This window comes from Cavia porcellus, unplaced genomic scaffold (genome assembly GCF_034190915.1).
Source record: "Cavia porcellus strain 051 isolate PalLab524CR breed Dunkin Hartley unplaced genomic scaffold, mCavPor4.1 scaffold_5, whole genome shotgun sequence".
In the NCBI taxonomy this organism is placed as follows: domain Eukaryota; kingdom Metazoa; phylum Chordata; class Mammalia; order Rodentia; family Caviidae; genus Cavia; species Cavia porcellus.
The window spans coordinates 61,473,421-61,495,314 of NW_026947488.1; the positions used below are offsets into that span (position 1 = coordinate 61,473,421).

Sequence of the window (21,894 nt, forward strand, 5' to 3'; positions counted from 1 at the left end):
GTTGGGAGAGGGCTCACCTGGGCTCTCACTGGCCCACCGAGGTCCTCTGTTTGTGTAATTCTTAGTTATATCTTATATTTCCTCTCTGAGAAGCTTTAAGATCCTTTGTATTTGTTTAATGATGTGAATTTTTTATTTTTGCTCAACACTAAATACTGCATTTTACTTTCTTTTTTAAAAAGTTTTATTTTAAAGAGAATTAAAAAACTCAATAAAATGATACAGTTTCAAAACAAGATGATAGGAAATCAATAGTTACTATATTGCATACTATTATCTTTCAATTAGTTGCTCAGATTACCAGATACAGGCATGCAAAATTGATCAAACAGTATAAGCATTAATTGCTCCTTTCAAAGAACTAATAGAATTAGTGGTACTGTCTTCTTGTTTACTTAGTTTTTGAAAGACATCGAATGGACTTCTTATCTTAGGTCCTCCATAGCTGAAGTGTTTTTTTTTTACCCCAATCTGGCTTTATTATGTTTTTAAAAAAATTTTTGATTTTATTGTAGTTTGAGGGTGATGCTTCTTATGGCAGTTTTCTTGATGTTTATCTTACTCCATGCTTTGTGAACCTACTGGATCTGTGATATGATTTCTGACAGTTTGGGGAGATTTTTAGTTATTATTATTTCTACCATTTTATTCTTTCTTTTCCTTTTGAAATTTCCACTAACGTACATCTTACTTTTTTAATTTTATCATGTTGCATAGTTCTTGGGTGTTGTGCTGGCTATTTTCTACTCTTTTTGCTAGGTGTGGTTTTTTTGTTGTTGTTGTTTTGTTTCGTCTTTTTTTTGTTTTATCTGTACCAGGGATTGAACTCATGACTGCCTGCTTGCAAGGCAGGCGCTTATGCCACTGAGCTAAATCCCCAGCCCCTGCTAGGTGTTTTTTAATTTTGGTGTTCGATATCTGTGTGTGTGTGTAAGATATCTTCAAACTAAGATTTTATTTTCTTTTTTTTAAGGAATGCTCAGGCTAACAAAATCACATCATAGGCATTTTTTCTGTTATAGTTTTTTTTTTTTATGTACCAGGGATGGAATTCAGCCTCACGTTTGCCAAGCAGGCACTTATGCTGTTGAGCTAACCCCCCAGCCCTTGTTATAATATTTTGACTCTTGGTATTTCTTTTTGATTCTTTCTTAGAATTTTCATTTCTATGCTTATACTGTATATTTGTTCTTGAATGCTATATACTATATCCATGAGAACTCTTAGTTGATGATGATGAGGAGGAGAATGATGATGATGATTATTTTGGTGTTTTGAGATAGGGTCTTGCTGTGTAGTCCAGGCTGGTCTTGAACTCACTGTGAGGCCCAGGATGACCTAGAATTTGCTATGATCCTCCTGCCTCAGCTTTCTAAATGCTGGGAGAGAACTCAGTATCTTTTTTTTTTTTTAATTTTAAACAGAATAAAGCAAAACAAAATAAAACGGAATAAAGCCAATCAAAACAAAACAGTGAAAGTGAATACCAACAGTGGCTATCATAGTGCCTCTTGTCTTCAAAATAGCTGCCCATGTCATCAGATATAGTAAAATCAAACAAAACAGGATAGAATGAAACCAATCAAAATGAAACAATAAAAGTGATACAAGATTTCAAAACAAAATAATAGGAAATAAATAATGGCTACCATATCTTGTTATCTTTGAAATAGCTGCCCATGCGAGAACTCAGTATATTGCTCAGAATTGTTTTAGATTTTTAGTCTTAGTTGAATGTGCATGACATGGTTGTTGTTCTGTTTTCAACTTGTGTGTTTTGTCTTTGCATATATCGTATTTTCTCGAGAGCTGATGTGATAAACTGAGTGGCAGGAATTATTATCAATAGCCTTTAGGAATGGGGTGAGGGAAGTGTACTTTAGTCCTTTGAGTAGATTTCAATCTTTTAGTGAATTTGTACTTCTGGGCTTTGATTTCACCTATGCTTCTCAGTGCCCTCCTCTGACCTCCTTTGGTGGAACAGGATGGCTAGAGGGGGCTGGACTTGAATACTTCCCTTTTCCTGCATGGAAGGAGTTGGGTGTTCTTCTTTCCTAGGTCACCCTCTAGTGAAACTGCAGTAGGTTAGCTTCTAAGTGTTGATAAGAATACAATGCTCTGGTGTTCTTGGAAATGGTCTCATTTTCCTCGCCAAGCCTGAAGCAAGAGAGGGTTTATCTTGGTCATTTTTGTGTTGCAGAAAATACTACCTAACACCCACTAATTGAAGGCAGAGAGAATCATTTTGGCTCGCAGTTTCAGTTTTTGGTCGCCTGGCTTCAGGGTAGAAACAGCATGGCAGAAGGGTATGGCAGACGAAAACTGCTCATGTCATGGCAGCCAGGAAGCAGAGAGAGGAGAAAAGAGCCAGGGAAAGAGATACAGCTTTCCAAGTCTTGCCCTCGTGTCTCACCTCCAACCAAGCCCCACCTCCTACCCACACATCTTGCTGTGGATTAATCAGTGGATTAATAGTGCCCTCATGATCCAAGTACCTTCCCGCAGCCCCATCTCTAAACATGTGAGGCTTCTGGAGGACATTCTAGCTTGAAACAGTAATAAAATTCTTCTCAAATAGTCATTGACTGTGGTCAAGTTCCTGGAGGCAAAACTCACAAAAATGTAAGGTTTCTAATGACTAGGCCTGTGTGGAGTTTTTATCTCTCAGATTGTCCACATCAAGCCTCCAGTAACTTGCCAGGCATGACTCACCATTCCTTACATAAACTCTGGCTCTGCTGGGTATTTGTACTCATGAATTTCCGCTCAGGCAAGTATGAATTCTTTGCATTGCCTGTCAGGCTCCCAGTTTTGGAATCCAGCTCTCTGGATCTAGGAGCTGTTGAATTTTTTCAGTTCCTTCAACTTTTTACTTACTGTTTCAAGTTTTTTAATCGTTATAAATAATACTGCTATGAATATTAATTTAGAAATCTTTTTGTGAAATGGGAAAGACCTTTCTAACTAGAGGTTTTCTAACAGGATCCCAAACAAGGAGCCATAAGAGAAAAGAGTGATAAAATAATTTCTTTAATGAATATTATATTATATATATACAATTTTCTCGTTGCTAAGACAAAATATCTGACACCTAATGTTTAAGGAGGAAAGGTTTATTTAGCTCACACTTTGTGGAAGGTTCCATAGTCAAGTGGCTCCAAGGCAGGGTGGCTCATGACAGAGGGCCACAATTCATGGCAAAGGAAGGCAGTAAAAGTGAGCAAGAAAAGAAAGGGACAGGCCTGTATGGAGTTTACTCTCCATAGGGTGGGTGTGGCACCCATACCCCTAATACCAGTATTGTACCATGAATCAATCACAAACTCTAGATTCAGCTACCTCTGAAAAGCTCTTGCTCATGACTGCATGACGGCATGGGGACATTTAGTTGCAAACCATGACAGTATAAAAAGCCAATTGTCCTTTAGAAAAATGAGCAGAAAATGGTTTATAGAGGTGACTGTAGTAAGTTATTAAGTTAGTTATTGTAGAATTGAGTGTTAGTAAAATACTAGAAACAATTTCAGTTGTTCAGTTATGATACATGTCCCACTATGCTGATATGAAATTATTTGTAAGCTGTAGTATTATGCTCTAATAGAAGGGAATTTGAGCCTAAGTGTTTATGAGAAAAGTGATTCCATTATAGAAAAGTATTTGGGTTGAAAAGGAACTGTTTATAAGAGAATGAGAAAAAAATATATGCTCATGTATGCATGAGTGTGTTGTAAAAATAGGTATGAAACTAACAGTATTTGTTTCATAGAGGAGGATGGATGGAAGTTTGGAAATACGGGCTGGAACATAGACTTACTTTCCACAGTGTCCCCTGATCTTCTGTATAAAATTTTTAATTTATGTGCTATGTTATTTGTAAATTAGAAACTGAAAATGAAAACCCTGTCACCCCCTCTCATAACACTAAAGCTTTGACATCAGTGTCTTTAGAGTGGCTTCACTTAAAGTGATGGAGTGCATACCATTTTGGTGCCTCAGTTTCCCTATCTGTAAATGGGGTGATAATAGCATCTAGGTTTTAATGACACAATTCCATGAAGTGTTTAGGGGAGCACTCAGTACACAGCAGTTGTCAGGGCCATGTGTTACAGTGTTTGTCAGATGGGTGATCCTGGGATGTTAACTGCCCTGTGTGTTAACTTCCTGAGATAGAACTGTGCAACAAAGATTTTATTTTTAAGTAGACAACAAGGCCTGGAAAACCTGAGTGTTTAGTTTGGATAGGTGCATTGAGCCCAGCTATGTGTTAGCCTTCTCTGCATTTCTCTTCTTGGCTGAGCAGACTCTTAAGTCTGTGCAGCTCTGGTGACCTGAGGGTGACTGTTATGGAAATCTGATTTCAGGACACCTCCTACCTGTTTATCACTGGCCCTGATGTGGTGAAGTCTGTCACCAATGAGGATGTCACCCAGGAGGAGCTTGGTGGTGCCAAGACCCACACTACCATGTCAGGTGAGAGGCCTGAGGGTGGCTGTTTTTGGGCAGTACAAAGAGGGCATCACCAAAGAGGTTTCGTGAGTTTTTTTTTTTTTTTAACTATTTGACAACTAATTTGAGAAGACTGTGGTATAATTTATTGTTTACAAATACAATGGTAAACATAAATTTAGTGTCTAAAATGTCTTAAACATAGGCTATTGATACAAGTGATAATCAATATACAGTGAACGTTTCTTTTTGAACTTATCAAAACAGAATATTGAATAGAGTAGTACTATTAATCAGAATAGAGCAAAACAGTAATAAAAAATATTTGTCTTCAAAGAGATGGTAGAAGGAAATCCCCCTTATTTGCTATGGTCAACCTCCCAGGAGATGCTCAGATTTCTGGTTCCCATTTGCTAATGGGAGGACAGGAGAAGGGGAGTAGGGGAAGTGGGATGTTTGATTCTAGGCCGTGCACCAGTAGGTTCACTATTGCTTAGCAGGGAGGCAGGTGGTTGTTTGGTTTTCCAGCTTTGTAAGTTCCAACATGGTGTGGATCTCAAAAGACACTGGTGGTTCTCCCCCTAGAGGAGTATAGTCTGCTACACTGCAGTCACTTACCAGGGAGGGGAGCTGCTTGCTTGGTTTTCCAGGGTCCTAAGTTCCAACATGACACGGATCTCAGGAGACACTGGTGGTTCTCCCCCTGGAAGGGCCACAGTCTGCCACACTGCCACCACTTACCAGGGAGGGGAGCGGCTTGCTTGGTTTTCCAGCATCCTAAGTTCCAACGTGACATGGATCTGAAGAGATACTGGTGGTTCTCCCCCTGGAAGGGCCACAGTCTGCCACACTGCCACCGCTTACCAGGGAGAGGAGCTGCTTGCTTGGTTTCCCAGCGTCCTAAGTTCCAACATGGCGTGGATCTCAGGAGCTGCTGGTAGTTCTCCCCTATACAGTGAATGTTTAAATTTTAAAAATTTATTACAGTAAAACACACCTCGCCCTTAACCCCCCTCAAAATATTCTCCCTGACTTTGAGCATATTTGTTCCATTCATTGTTCTTATCACTTTTCTGAAGCAGTTCTGGAAGTCTTTTTATGAGAGTCTTTAAAGCAGTGATCAAAAGTACAGTGAGTGTTGCTGCTGAATGACATCCAACAGAAAGGCAGGCTCATCAGAACATTGGAGTTGGGGTGGCCTGCTACACCACGTGACTTCTAGGTCTTCCCCACATTGGAAAGACCATGAAAGGTAAATGTTTTGAATCAATTCAGGACATGGAGGTAGCCATCAAAGCACAGTTAAAGACACTCATGAAAGAGCACTTCCGATCTACTTGAGAAAGTGCAGGTGATGCAGCCTCTCCAGGATCTGAGATTGAGACATCTGTAAAATAACTTGGTGAAGAGAAAAAAGAAGTACATCTCCTGGTGTCAGGAGAAGCTGACAAACAAACCAGCAACACACACAACAGAACTAGAAAGTGCAGAGATGCTGGAAAAAGAGAGCACAAAGCCAAGGAAAGAACAACTCAGTGTGGAAAGCTGACCTCCCCAGAGACCTGTTTCTGGTGACGTGAGGGATACACCCTGGGTTAAATGGTTGCTGCAGCTTCAAGTGTGCAGGCAGAGGGCTTCTAAGGGAGCACATAAGCGGACAGCTCTTAGAGGTGGGCAGGGCAGAGGCCATGACTTATAGTGCACACAGTGACACAGAAAGTGGGAATGGCCAGGGTGGGTGGGTACAACCCTAAGTCACACACCAGTAACCAGCCATACCTAGAGGAAAAGGCAGGACAGGGCAGGGTTCAGCATCGCACCCAAAAACGTGAGTGTGGAAACCAAATAGGTCTTAGAAGTGACTTTCCACCTCACTCTCAGCTCTGGCAGGTTCTAATACTAAAGACTCTGGAAAGAAACCGCTTATTCAAAAACACAGAGAAATTTTTAATTCATTTTTTTCGTAATTAGGGGATTTGGTTTGTTTCCTTTTCCTTTTTTCTTTCCTTTGCTCTTAAATTTCTGTTTCTTTTTTTTTAAATTTTAAGGAGAAAAAAGAAAAAAAAAACAAAAAGGGTACAAGTTATAAGAATTTTAGAAAAAATAAACAGAAGGAAATCACTAGTTAGTAGATTACATATTGTCATCTTAGAAATAGTTGTTCAAGTTACAAAATTAAAGCATATAGAGTGGACATTCAAACAGTGAGACTGCAAACAGTTCTGTTCAATGATCCAACAAAACTCAGTAATATGGATATCTATCATACACTTAAATATACATGCAATTATGTCCTTTAGAGCAATTTCTTCTCCTCTCTTTTGTACAATGACAATTATACATTTTGGGTTTTATTACTCCCACTGTTCTTATTACTTTTTTTTTGAAGAGAGTAAAACCAAATGTGACATAACAGGACAGAGTCAGTCAAATCAAAAGAATGGACATAATACATAATGTAAAAACAAAATACAAAGTGATCAACAATGGTTACCATAATGCCTCTTGCTATCTTAAAAAGAATTGCCTATATCATCAGTTATAATAAAAGTGAACAAATAGTAAAGAACAAAACCAATAAAACCAAAACATTGGAGACATTAGAGGACTTCAAAAGAAGATAATAGACAACCAGAATGGGTGTCATAATGAATTTTATTGACTTCATAGTTTTTGCCTATACTTTCGACCTTGGTACTATCAAACAAAACAGAATAGAGGAAAATCAGTCAAAACAAGATGGTGAGAGCAATACAGGGTTTCAAATCAAGTTAATAGGAAATCAAAGTGTGTTACTATAATATATCCTGCTATTTTTTATTTATTTTTCCCTTAATTAAAAGGATAAAAATGAAAAAGTAAATAATAAAAAAATGAGATTGAGATAAAAGAGGGTATAACAACAAAACAGTGCAGGACAAAATATAACCATTTAAGCAAAATAGTGTTTTACCATAAGATAATCCCAACATAAAAGTAGTTACCATAGTGTCTCTTTCCTTGAAATCTTTGAGTATAACTTTGTATACTGTAGCATCAAACATATCAAGACAATGTAAAACCATTCAAGAGAATGACAGTATTACAGGGTATTTAGAATCAACTAACAGAAAATGAACAATGGTTTCTGTATAATCTCCTTGTCTATAAAAGTTTTTGTTTATATTCTCATATATAATAAAATCCAGTAAGATACAACATGTTAAGACCGATGGAGACAGAAGAACAAAAGCTTGATGGGACTTCAAAACAAGATGATATTAAATCAGCACTAGCTATTCTGTTGTCTTGTTTTCTCCAAAATAGCTGTTCCTACCATCCAACCTTTTCTGCCTCATTTCTGTTGAGCTCTTTTTCTGTCGTTTGTTGTCAGTTTGTCTTCTTCATTTTGCTTTCTGCTCCATTCATTGTGGCCTCTCTGCCACTGATTCTGGAATCTTGGTATTTTTCTTTTTTAGAATGTCCTGCAGTATTCTCTGTAGAGTTGAATTGGTGGTTGCAAATTCCCCTAGTTCCTCTTTATCCTGGAAGCACCTTGTTTTTCCATCAATTTCTAGGGACAGTTGTGCAGGATATATCAATCTTGGCTGGATGTTATTATCTTTCTAAGCTGTAATTATTTGCCCCCACACTCTCTGAGATTTGATGGTGTGTGCCGAGAAGTCTGCTGTAATTCTGATGGGTGTTCCTTTGTAAGTGACCTGTTTCTTGTCTCTGATGGCTTTTAATATTCTGTTCTTATATTGGATATCTGGAATTTTGATTATTATATGCCTGGGTGTAGCTCTGTTTGGGTTGTAGGTGGCTGGGGTCCTGTATGTCTCATACATCTGAGTATCTTTACCTTTTGCTAAATTAGGGAAATTCTCCTGGATTACTTCTGTGAATAGCTTTTGTAGTCCATTTGTTTGTGTCCCTACTTCTTCTTTTATGTTCTTAATTCTTAAGTTATAGATCCTCTTATCATCTTCTAGCCTTTGTGTTATTGCTGTTTGTTTCTTTGTTATTTTTAAGAAGTTTTTCATTTCATGCTCCCACCTTACAAATCTGTCCTCCAGTTCAGATAATCTGTCCTTAGTTTCTTTCAAACTGTTATGCCAGCTTTTAATAGAGTTTTTAGTTTCCTGGTAATCTCTTTGAACCTGCTTCATGTATTCTATGTTTTCTCTATTTTCTCCATCAAACAATTCTCCCCTTTTTTCTGTTCTTCCATTCCACCATCTGTTTTTTCTTGGGCGATGCTTAGCATTTCTCTAAATATTCTACTTATTTCTTGCTTTATTTCATTAAATACTTCATTTTTGAACTCATCTATGAGGCTCCAGAGATACCGCTTTATGTCTATTGGTGCCATGTCTGATATTGCATGTTTTCTGTCTTCATTCTCCTTTGCATTTACCTTTCCTGGATCAGTGTTCTCAGGATTGGGGACTGAGGACCCTTTCTTATTGCTCCCTCTTCCCATACTTTTTGTTCTTTCCATACAAGCGTATATAGGAGGCCCAGTTTTTTTTTTCTCTTTGTCTGTTACAGTTTGTTTGAATCTGCCAGCTAGGTATTCCCACCCACTGCAGTGTACTAGGGAGACACAGACCTGGGCAGCCTCTGCTGAGCCCACCCCTCCAGGTCAACCTACTGAAGGCTTCACTGCTAGGGTGCACCGCCAGTTGCTGGGACCTGGTTTGGGCTAGCCTACTGGATCTTAATCCGCGGCGTCACCAGGCTAAGCACTCTCCACCAATCCGCTTGAGAGGGGAATATGCGACTAAAGTCACTGCAGCGTCCTGTTCTGGCTAGTCTGCCCGGTCCCAGAATGTCATGTGTTGGAGCCTCCTAGTCTATGGAGGGGTCCCTGTTCCTGTCACTCACTACAGGTCGATGCAGGCCTCCCCGCCAGTTCCGCTCTCAATTTCGTTTGCCGATTCCCACTCTCAGAGCTTTCGCCTCTCTGTCCCTGCTGTGCCAATTCAGATGCAGCAGCAGCAGCAGCAGGAAATTTAAATCACGGCTTCCAGTGGCACGGGTTCCAGCTTCCACGCTGAGATTTTATCTGTTCTTGTTATAGCATCGGGATTGCATTTCCAGTTGGTTTCTCTCAGCTTAGTTCATTCTTGGGTTGGCAGGGTATATCTTCCCCTGCTTAGGACTCCTCACACCGCATCATTCCTGGATTCTAAGCTGGCAATCTCAGCCTCCGTGGCTGCTGTTTTCTGTCCACCATGTTCTCTGCACCGGGCAGAGCGTCACCAGGAGAAAGCCGAGGGCCCAAATGCGTGCACCCATGCTGCCACTGCATGGGTATCCTCTCTGGCTCGCTCGGCACGATGCCCGGGAAGCCATTCGCCCAATGCCGGTGGTTTTGGGTCGGGCGCCTGACTAGGGAGAGGGCCGGCGCTGGTAGTGATGGACTGCACACGCAGGTCCTAAATTTCTTTTTCTTGTTTGTTATTTTCTGTTACTTTGGTCAAAGCGTATTAATTTTCTTTTATCATTCAGTACAATCCTTTGTCTCCCTTTTTGCACCTCCTTATCTTCCTCATCTTTATCTTTCAAATTTTGCTTCTTTCATTTTCCCATTTCCCACTCCAACTACTAGTATTACTATTAAGCTTTATAAATCTTTAGATATTTAGGTAACTTTGTGCTATCACTCTTTAATTGTCTTCTGTTGTTAATAGTGTTGCATTTGGTAGATATTTATTTTATGTCAATATTTGGTTTTCCCTTGTGTCTATAATTAAAGATCTCTTTTGTGTGGTTAAAGGTGGTACAGTGATAACTTTCAGTGTGTCTTATGTGTACCTGCAGTCACTCTGCCTTTGACTCTTACTAGTAGTTGCTAATTGTTGGCTAGTTTTTGCTATTTGGTTTTCTCTGTATGCCAATAGCTGTACTGTCTTTGTGTTATCCACAATACCATGGCTCATTACTGGAGAATGGGGTACTAGGCCAGTTACACTGTACTGTTTTCTCCCAAATTAATGGAGGTGACTGGATCTTAGCACAGAGGCAAAGGCCTGTAGTTAGCCGTACCCAGTGTGTCACCTGAAAAGGCACTAAAGAGACTGCAGTACCTCCAACAAAATCTTTCCACTAACATCAGCCAACGGCCTGAGCACAAAACAACAGCATCAAAATGAAAACAGTAGAAACATGAGAAAACAAGGCAAGAGCATATTTCCAAAAACCTCGAGGTACCCCAAGGCTGACCCACGGGACAATTGATGGAGAGGAAATCAAATAGATGAATTATATGAAATGATAAGAGGAGACAAAGACAGACGAAATAAGGAGCTCAGTAAACTCAAACATGACATATATAAGCAAATAATGGGCTTAAAAGACCAATGAGCTTATAGGAGGTCTTAATAGATAGCTGAGATAAAAAAATACCAAACATGAATGACCACTTTGGTAAAGAATTAGATTCCTTGAATAAGTGCTAAATAGAAATCTAGGAGATTAAAAAATTCTGTTGAAAATATGGGCAGCAGAAATGACAGTGCCAGAAGTAGAAGACAGGGCTTGTGTAAGTAACCATACTTAGAGACACCTTAAGAACTACAAGTAAGCAACTAAGATGGATTTGGTAGCTGTATATGACATAAAAAAGACCAGACTAATCGGAATTAGTGCAAAATCAAAGGGCAGCACAAGTAGCATAAATAACCTGTTTACAGAAATAATAGGAAACTTTTCAAAGGTGTGAAAAGAACTCAGACAGATAATTGAGGCATATAGAATGTTAAATAGGCACAATTAGAAAACCGTTTCACAACACATCATAGTCAGAGTCCTAGAATTCCAACACAAGGACAGAATCTCAAAAGCTGTTAGCGAAAAACAACAAATCACTTACAAAGATATTTTCTGTGTTACTTTTCTTGTTGCTGAGGCACAAAGCACAATGCCCACAAATTAAAAGAGGAAAGTTTTGTTTCAGTTCATTTTGTAGGTTTTGGCACATAGTCAGCTAGCTCTAAGGCCAGGTGACGTGGCAGAGGGGCATCTCAGAGGAGAACAGTCCGTGCAAGGCAGGGCAGGTAGCAGGCAGCCAGCAGCAAACTAGCAAAACAGCAGCACACCTTCTTTCTAGCTTTTATATTCCATCCAGGGTACTCACACCCAGGATGGGGCGCCCTTAATCCTAGCATCGTATCCTTAACCCCAGCACCACACACCTGGATCGTCCATTTCTGAAAAACTGCACCTGTGACCACATATGGCTTTGGGGGAATATTTATATACAAACCATAACAGATGCCCAATTAGAATTACAGCAGACTTCTCAACACAAACTTTAAAGGTGAGAGGAGCTTAGAAGTGCTTCCAGCTCTTAAAAACAGACAGCTTCCAACCTACACTGCTATGTCCTGCAAAATTATCTTTCAAAACTGATGACCAAATAAGACATTTCTGTAACAAAGAGCATTTTAAGAAATTCAAGATCACCAAACCAGCGCTCAAAAATTCTCAAGAATATCCTAGAAAAAGATGAAAGATCCAGCAACACCTAAAAGTTTTAAATGTAGTACATACCAGGCAATTTGAACAGCTATACAAAAGTGGGAAAGATGGAAATTAGCAACAGGAAAATAATGCAGTGACAGGAATAAGTTAGTCTTTTAGTAATAACTGAATGTGAATGGTCTCAGTTATGCAATCAAAAGATACAGACTGCAATATTGGGTCAAATAACAAAACCCAATGGTATGCTGTGTAGAGGAAATACTTTTTTTTTTTTTTTTTTGTCTTTTTCCTTTTTATTGTTACCGGGGATCGAACTCACGCCTGCCTGCTTGCAATGCAGGCACTTATGCCGCTGAGCTAAATCCCCAGCCCCGAGGAAATACATTTAATACTACAATAAATATCAAGACTATTAAAGAATGGAAACAAAATTTCATCCAATGAAATTGGATGAATGAATGAATGAAAACAAGCAGCAGTGACTATCCTATTTTTAGACAAAGTGGAAGTCAAGCCAAAACAGATTAGAAGGGGGAAAGAAGATGACTACATATTGGTTAAGGGAAGAGATAGAAGTTATAAATATATATATGCACACCAAACATCTGTGCACCTAACTTCATTAAAAAATGGGAATAAAGTATTCAGATAAATTTCAACACAATTATAGTGGAGAACCTCCATTCCCACCCTCACAAATAAATGAACTAGGCAAACAAAACAACAAAATAATAAGTCAGAGTTGATCCACAGCTTTGAACAAATGGACTTCATAGAAAACTACAGTGTGACACCCAGCAACCGAAAGCACATTCTTCCCAGCAGCACCTGGAGCTTTCTCAATGTACACCATATACTGACTCATAAAACAGGCCTAAGTAAATGCAAAGACTTGTGGTTAGCCTGTGCATATTACCATTTTATAGTGCAGTGAAACTGGAATCAATGGCAAAAGAAACCACAGAAAGTATGGAAATACGTGCAGATTAAACCAGTCTTCAGTAACCAGTAGATCACAGAAGAAATCAAGAAAGAAATCCGTTTCTAAAATCAAACACCAGAACCTACAAGACACATTGTAAACTGCCCTAAGAGGAAAGTTTATAGCTCGTGAAATGCTTACATCAGAGGAAGAGCAAGCACAATAAGTAACCTAATGATGTACTTCGTTGTGCTAGAATAGGGCTGGTAAAACTGTAGCACGTGTGCCGCAGTGGGCACTCAGAGCCCTCACTGTCAGTATTCGAGCCACATGTTTAAGTGCAGTGTTGGCACTTTGTGATAATTAAGTGGATTTTAGTTTGCAGTTTGGGCAATCGATCTCTAAAACGTTCACTGTCGCTAACCTTGAAAAACAAGAACAAATCCAGTGCTAGCACGCAGAGGGAAATTGTAAAGATCAGTGCAGAAATTAATTACACGGAAAGTAAACCAAAGAGCTGATTCTTTGAAAGAGTAGACAGACCCTTAGCCAGTCTTACAAACAAACAAAAACCAAGTCAAAGCAATTAGAAATAAAAATGGTAAAAGCACAACAGTGGACAAATTGAGATTACTAACAACTACTTCAAAAACCTGTGTTCTTATAAATTGGGAAAGAAATGGACAGATTCCTATACACATGTGAATTATCAGCTGTACCAAAAGGATTTAAAAACCCTTAAAAATCAAGTAATAGGCAATGAAGTTGAGGTAAAAAAGAAAACTACCAACTTAAAAAACCCCAGTGAATTCACTGCTGAATTCTGCAAGACTCCAGAGAAGATCTAATGACTATCCTCAAACTCTAACTGAATTGAAAGGGAAGGAATATTCACAGAGGCGTTCCTGACATTTATCATTACCCAGACTTCAAAACTAGACAAGATCCAAGTACAGAAAACTACAGGCCAACCTCTTGTATTTTTGGTTTTTTGAGATAGGATCTCACCATGTAGTGCAGGCCGACGATCATAATGCCTCAGTCTCCTGAGTGCTGGGATTGCAGGTGTACAGTATCATGCCTGGCTCAGGCCAACCTCTTTAAGGAAAATAGACACAAAAATCCCAAAGATATTGGCAAACAAAATGCAGTAAATTATCAGAAGGATCATATGTCATGAGCAAGTAGGCTTCTTCCTAGGTATGCAAGGACTGTTGAACATATGCAAATCACTAAATTTAGTACACCATATAAACAGAAGGACAAAATCATATGATCATCTCAGTAGATTCATAAAAAGCCTTGGACAAAATTCAAAATTCTCTTGAATGAAAAGCAAAATAGATATAGAAGGAATTTATCTCAGTTTGATAAAAGCCATGTATGACAAAGTTACTGCCAACATCATATTAAATGAGGAAAATCTGAAAGCTTTTCCTTTAACATGAAAACTAACACAAGAATGTCCATTATCACCTCTTGTGTTTAACAGAGTTCTTGAAACATTAACCAGAGCAGTTGGGGAAGAGAAAGAAACAAGGCTGTGTATAGGAAATGAAGGAGTGGAATTATCATTTGCAGGTGACATGATCCTTTACATAGAAGACTCAAAAGAGTTTCTAGCTAGAATTAATAACCAAATTCAGCAATGCAGAAGGGCACAAATTCAACATAAAAATCAATAGTATTCCTATGCACCACTAATGAACTCACAGAGAAGAATTTAGTAGTGACGCCATCTATAGTTGCATCAAGAAAAGCTAACTAGGAATTAACCTAACCAAGGAAATGAAAGACCTCTGCAGTTAAAACTTATAGTACTCTGAAAAACAGAGATCAAAGAGGACTTCAGAAAATGGAGAGATAATCCCTGTTTCTGGGCAGGCAAAACTAATATTGCCAAAATAGTCATACTTCCATAATTTTTATATACATTTAATGTAGTTGCAATCTGAAAGCCAAAAGCATTTCTCACAGAACTAGAAAATAGTCCTAAAATGCATGTGGAACCACAAAGACCCAGAAGAACAAAAGGAATCCTGGGCAACAAAAGCAAAGTAGCAGGAGTCACAATACTAGATTTCAAGTTATAGAAAGCTACAGTGAAGCCCTCCCTTCAAAAAATAAAAACTGAAAGGGATACAAACACATGAATCTAAGGAATGGAGTACAGAATGCAGAAACAACCCCAGGCACATTCAGTTATGTAATCTTTGACAAAGGGGCCACTGTGCACTGGAGGAAAGATAACCTCTTTAGCAAATTGATTTGGCAAGCTTGATATATACATGCAGTAGATTGATTCTAGACCCATATTTACTAACATGTACTAATCTAAAAATGTATCAAAAATCTAAGTAATAAAACAAAAACAATGTACTGGAATAGAAAACAGGTAAAACTCTCACAGACATAGGTATAGGCCAAGACTTCTCTGAACAGAAACCCAGCTGTGCAAGCAATAGCATCAGGAATCAAATAAAAAAATTTCTACACAGCAAAACAAATATTAGAGTGAAGAGACAACTTTCAGAATGGAAAAAAAATTTGCCAGCTGTACCTTAGACAATTACTGTACAGTATATAAAGAACTAAAAATACTAGACCCTCAAAAGGCTCAGTCAAAAATTAGGCAGCTGAAGTGAATGATGCTTTTCAGCAGAAAGTAGAAATGGCCAATAAATCCATGGAAAAATGCCTAAAATGTGCAACAATTTGAAAATGCAAGTTAAAACAACACCCTGATTTCATCTTACTCCAGAAAGAATGACTGTCATCAAGAAATTGAACAATAACAAATACTGGCAAAGCTGCAGCATTAAAGGAACCCCTCTGAATTGTTGGGAATATAAACTAACCACTGTGGAAATCTTTATGAAGATTCCCCAAAAGTTAAAATTTGAAATTCCACTCAAAACAGCTATTCTCCTTCTAGGTGTTTTCCCAAAAAAGTCTCCTGCACAGCCATGTTTACAGCAGTACCACTTATAATAGCTAAGTCTTAAAAGCAATCTATATATTCACCAACAGATGGAGAAATAAATTCACAATGGGGTATATGCTGCCGTGAAGAAGGATAAACTTGAGTTAATTGTAGGAAAATGGATGTAATTTTAAGACCTTAATTTTAAGTGAAATAAATGACTCAAGCTTAGATAAGACATGATTTATCTTACTTGAGAATTCCAAAGTATAAATAACAAAATAAAAGAAAATTGGAAAAAAAAGATAATTGGAAATGGACAAACAGATCTTTTGTAAATGGGTTGTGAACCTGAGATGGAGGGAGTGAGGAAGAAGGAGAGGGAAAAGGAATGAAAAATGAATTAAGATGTGTTAGGTACATGTACCAGTTCCTCATGGTGAATGGGATGATTCTGCACTGTAAACATGTACAGATACAATTTTTTAAAAGAAAAAGTCTTAGAAATCACAAGTGACAAGAATGATGTGTTTGAAACGGAAAGTGCTGTGTGGGGAATAATGGCAATGCACCTTTTCCTCTAATGGATTTCAAAAAATTAAAATACTCAACATTTTAGTTTTTTGTGTATATGTGCTGAGGTTTGTGTGTTGATTGTAGTGAGAAGACTTTGTTGCCAATGTGGTGATCTCTTTAGTGTCTTTTTCAGTGATGCATTCTGGGCGTGGTTAACTATAAGCATTTGTCTCTGTCCCAAGATCCAACCACCTGTGTTAATTTGGGTGGAGAGAGTGCAGTGAAATTGGCTTAGCACCCAGTTCTCTAGAAACAGGCCAAAACCAGATGTTGGTGTCTAGAGAAAACCAATTAATATGCCTCTCTGGAAACAGTAAAATAAATAATAATAGAATCAAAGACATATTGAATATTGGCATACCATAGAACCATTAAAAGTTGAGGTCTGTAAGTATAATATAGACATAAAGACAAAGCAAATATTGAAATACAATAATTATGTACTAACCGCAACAGCTATTATCACCATTAACAGTAGAATTTCAAGTGATTTCAAAGAGTTAACTATCTAAAGATTATTAAAGTTTAATAGTAATACTAGTAGCTAGATGGGGCATGAAATGGGAAAATGAAAGAAGTAAAATTTGAAAGATAAGGACAAGAAGGGTGAGATGTGAAAAGTGAGATAAAGAATTCTATTAAGGAGTAAAAGGAAATTAATAGAATTTGACCAAAGTAACAGAAAAGAACAGGAAAAAGAAAGAAAAAAAAAAAAAGAAATGGAAATACAGAAGGAAAAAAAAAAGAATTAAAAATTCGTGTGTGTTTTTGAGTGAGTGATTTCTTTCCAGAGTCTGCAGTATTGGAATTCATCAGAGACAGGGTGAAATAGTGACTACTAAGACCTATTTTTTTTGTTGTTTTTTTGTGGGGAGGGACCAAATCTCAACTTAAAATTTACTTATGTTTCATGTATGTGTTATACACACAGACTGAAGGTGAGTTTAGACTTTTAGAGCACCTGAGACCTGTCAGATGAGATCAGGTATAGAATTTTCTACTTGAGTGGGCCAGGGATGTGGTTCAGGGGTACAGCACTTGCCTAGAATAAATGAAGACTCCAATAATAAGGAAAAAATGATTTTCCATTTGCATCATCATGTCAACTCTCAAAAGTTTCACATTTTTAATTTTTTTATTTTAAAGGGGGTAAAAGTAAACACAACAAAACAGAACAAAATAGGACATTAAAAAGAAATATAAGAGATATAAATTTCAAAGCTAGACAACCTGAGATCTTCACTATCTATCATATTGTCTCTTGTTTTCTTCCAAATAATTGTCCATGTCTTCACAGACAGAGAATTTATATAAAACAATGTAGTATAAAACTGAACTGAACAGAATGAGGACGGTGTTTTAGATCTTCAAAACTAGACAATATGGAAGTCACTAATGGCTGTAGTAGAGTCCCTTGTTCTCTTCAAAATAGCTGTCTATATTTTCATGTGTATTGAAGTTCAACAAAATAAAACAGGCAGGGGGGTGGGGAGAGGTTGCTTGGTATCTTGGCACCCCAGGGCCTGGCATGGCAGTGGTCCCAGTAAATGCCAGTGGCTGCCATCCTGGGCCACTGGAGCCTGCCATGCTCACAGCCGCTCACCAGGCAGGGAGGGGTTGCTTGATTTCCCAGCGTTCCAGGTCCTAGCATAGCACAGGTCCCATAAACACCCGTGGCTCCTGTCCTGGGCCACCGCAGCCTGCCACACTCATAGCTGCTCACCAGGCAGGAAGGCGTTGCTTGGTTTCCCAGCGCTCCAGGTCCCAGCATGGTGGTGGTCCCAGTAAACGCTGGTGGCTCCCATCCTGGACCACCACAGCCTGCCATGCTCACAGCTGATCACCAGGGCGGGAGGGGGTTGCTTGATTTCTCAGTGCTCCAGGTCCCAGCATAGGGTGGGTCCCAGTAAATGCCGGAGGCTTCTATCCTGGGCTGCTGTTGCCTGCAACACTCACAGCCACTCACCGGGCATGGGGGGGGGGTGTTTCAAGCTGTTTCTTTCTAATGAATTGACCATTTTACTGCCCAAGTTCTGAAATGGCCAACAGACTATAAAAAGACATCTCTTTAGGCTTCTGCTTGAAACCAATACCATCAGGAAGCTTCCGGCCTTGATTCAGTGCCACTAGTTTGTTTCCACACTCACATTTTTGGTGTGAGTGCTAAACCCTATCTTACCCTTCCCACTGGTCATGGTTGGTCATTGGGTATGACCTAGGACTGTGCATACTCTAGCCATTCCCACTTTCTTTGTCACAGTGTGTGCTGTAAGTTATGGTTTTCTCTGCCTAGAGCTATATGTTTATGAGGTGTCCCTTTACCTCAGTCACTCCTCTGTCTGTACACCCTGGGCTGTGGCAGCTGTCCAAGCCAAGCCGTATACGTGCTCATGTTGGTAGATGGCGAAGGAGAACACTAAAGAGTTCTGTCCTGAATGTTGGCAGTGGAGCAGGCTTTGACAGTCTGCTAGCCTTAAAGCCAGCACTTTCAGACCTACCTACCCTTGAAAGCCACAAATGCTTGCTGTGGCTTCTCATCACCCATGTTTCTTCCTGGTCTTACCTTAAACTCTTCTAGCCTGTCCCCTCTCTGCACCTGTCTCTTATTGTCATCTCCCACCCAGTCACTGTGGTAGGGTGACCCCAGGAACCCTGAAGTGTGGTTGTTCTGTGTTCTGTGGCTCAGTGTTAAACAGTTAACTTATCCTCAAAATGGCTCCCAATTAAACCCTCTGTAATTCACTGTACTGTTTTCATCTCTAGCCTGGCTTATGGAAGGAATCACTTTCAGAGTAAGGAAAACACCACATGCTGTTTCTGTACTTTAACATAACTGTGGGTATTTCTTGCTGCAGCCCAGCTCATTGTTTTTCCTGAGTGCTACCAGACCTCTCTGGGCTTACCTCAAGCCCACAGGAGCCAGGTGAGCCTTCTAGATGGGTTCATTGTTTTCTCTGAGTTGTGCTATGTTTCTCCAGCTTCTCTGTAGTTTCTAGTTTTCCTGTTAGCTCCCTCCTGATTCCTGGAGTTCTTTTGTTTTTCTCTTCAACAAGTTATTTTCCGCGTATCTTATTTCCAGGTTCCATAGAGGCTGTGTTTTGCTGCTCCTCTCTGCTTCTCCATGTTGGTCTCCAAGTTTATAATGATAATTAGGAGCAAAGTGCCTATTCAAAGTTTTTAGTTTCACCAGAGAGAGACACTGTATTTTTGGGTCATATCTCATACATTGATTTTTTTTTTTCCCCATGCTGGAGATCAAACCTAGGGCTTTCCTCATGCTAGGTAACCACTCTGCCACTAAGCTACACCAGTATGCTTTGATATTCCTTACATAATCTTAAAGATAGTTTTTGTAATGACTTGATATATGTGAGTTGAACTTTTACAAAAATCTATTTTATTATCCTTCCCCTTCACCCCCTTCCCGGATTTAGAGTATGTCTTAGTGAGATTTCACCTATTCCCACTGGGTGGCATAGTCTTGATGTAATTATCTGACCCATACATTCGTGACATTGGTCTTCTGGGTGTGCATGTGTGGCATGGTGGATCTAATCTAGGGAGTCACACATGCTAGGCAAGCACCCTACTGTTATGTGATGCCCCAGACTAGTCATCATTGTTAACAGAAAGTTCTTATTTCTACCAAAAGGCATAGAATTGATGAGAGCTGGGAATGATTCTCACATTAGTGAAGACATATTTGCTGTTGGAGTAATGATTGCAATTCTGTATTTTCTTGGAAAAAAAGCATCATGCTGTGAAATGATTGCCACAAAGCAAGCAGTATAACTGAAGGTAGGAGAGATTACTTCCCAGCAAGATTTTAAAACAAGAGGATCCTGGTGTGACTGATTTCTTGAACTGCATTGTACTATGGTTTAAAGCATTGGGTAATTATCTAATTGTCAGCTTTTCTTTCTTAATGTCTATAAAATAGACTTGTTTTTATAAGAGGAGATGTATATTGATGAAATGTGATTTTTATTTATTTTTTCTTTTTGGGACAAGGTCTTGCTCTATAGTTCAGGGCAGCTTTGAACTTACTATATAGCCCACGCAGGTCTTGAACTCAGGGCGATCCTGCTGCCTCTGCCTCTGGAGTTCTGGGATTACAGACATTAGGTACCATGCTTAGCTGAAATATGTTGTTTAATAAAGTCATCGTTCTTAAACTCCTAAACACAGAAATTGTCCTTCTTGCCTCAGGTTGGCATCAGTCTTGACCCATTTCTTCCTGTCATCCATCAGCTCCATTCAGTCCAGAGGTCTGAAATTGTACGGCTACCTTCCCGTCCACCACTGTAGTCTCCCACTGTGTTCTGGTCTCAGGTGTCATTGACAGTTCTTTCTTACTGGGTTATATGTTGAGTCTTGGTTATATCTCTCATTTGACTAAATGTCCAATTCTTTATTTCAAAAGTGTTAATGTTTTTAATAGAAAATACAGGAATAAAACTTACTGTTACTGGAAATTGCATCATTTCAGATAGTCACCACTGAGCTTTGGTTATACCCCGTAGTGTTTCAGAGATGACAGAGCACACATACATATATGTATATACATGTTTTTATACCATATGTATATACATGTTTTTATGTACCCTGTTTCTTTCACTTGACAGCTTAAAGTGGTGAATGTAATGTGTGCCACTACCTTTTCTTCTGTAGCATGATTTCAGGTTTTTTTTTTTTTTTTGCTGTTCTGGGAATTGAACATAGGATCAAATGAACATGCTCGAAAAGTTCTCTCATACAGAACTAAGTATCTCCAGCCTCTTTGGTTTTTATTTTGTTTTGAGACAGATTCGTGCTAAGTTGACCAGCCTGGCTTCAAACTTATGCTGTTCCTTGTCTCAGTCTTCTTAGTAGTGGGATCGCAGATATGTGTACCATGCGTAGCTGTTGTTTTTAGGAGCAGGTAATTGTATCCTTTCTGGGCTTGAAGAAGGGTTCAGAGGTGCTCTTCACATCTGCCTTGCATTTTGCTGTTTTGTTCTTTCTTCCTGCTCTTGATAATTCACCATGTATTTTACTTACTTAGTGTTCAGTGATTTTTAATATAGTTAGAGTTGGAGAACCGGAAGAACATGGCGGATAGCAGCAGCCTCTGAGGCTCTCTGAGAAACCACACTTGAAATCTAGGAATGGTGCCGGGCAGGAAGTCCCAGGAAAGGTGGGTATTCTTTGCATTCTTTGCTGACCCAGGAATGAACTAAATTAAGAGAAACCATCTGGAAACGTAATCCTGGTGATATAGCAGGCACAGATAAGGTCTCAGCACAGAAGCCGGACACGTGCCACTGGAAACGGCAATTTGAATTATCTGCAGCTGCTGTTACATCCTGGTCGGCACATCGGGGAGAGAGGCGCAAAAGCTCAGAGAGTGGAAAGTGTTGAAAGGAGTTTGGAGCAGGACTGGCCAGGTGCCCTGCATCAACCTGCGGTGAGTGAGCCAACTGCGAGCCTTCCATAGAGAAGGAGGCTTCAGTGGAGGACATACTCAGACTGGGCAGACTACCCGGAACGAGAAGCTGCAGTGACTTCAGTCATATAT

General features: G+C 39.2%; 1 protein-coding gene and 1 non-coding gene across 3 annotated transcripts in view; one reads left to right on the top strand and one right to left on the bottom strand.

Annotated features, from left to right (window-relative positions):
* The window catches only part of Pccb (propionyl-CoA carboxylase subunit beta), a 94,690-nt gene that overhangs the window by 48,413 nt on the left and 24,383 nt on the right, over window positions 1–21,894 (top strand). For both annotated transcript variants that reach the window (XM_003476736.5, XM_013159936.3), the window contains one exon: window positions 4,362–4,470. In XM_003476736.5, the coding sequence (XP_003476784.1) occupies window positions 4,362–4,470 (109 nt within the window). The remainder of the gene's footprint in view (window positions 1–4,361; window positions 4,471–21,894) is intronic.
* On the bottom strand, window positions 18,328–18,464 carry LOC111753470 (small nucleolar RNA SNORA2/SNORA34 family). Its single transcript, XR_002788261.1, has one exon. It is a non-coding gene; the product is annotated as a small nucleolar RNA SNORA2/SNORA34 family (small nucleolar RNA).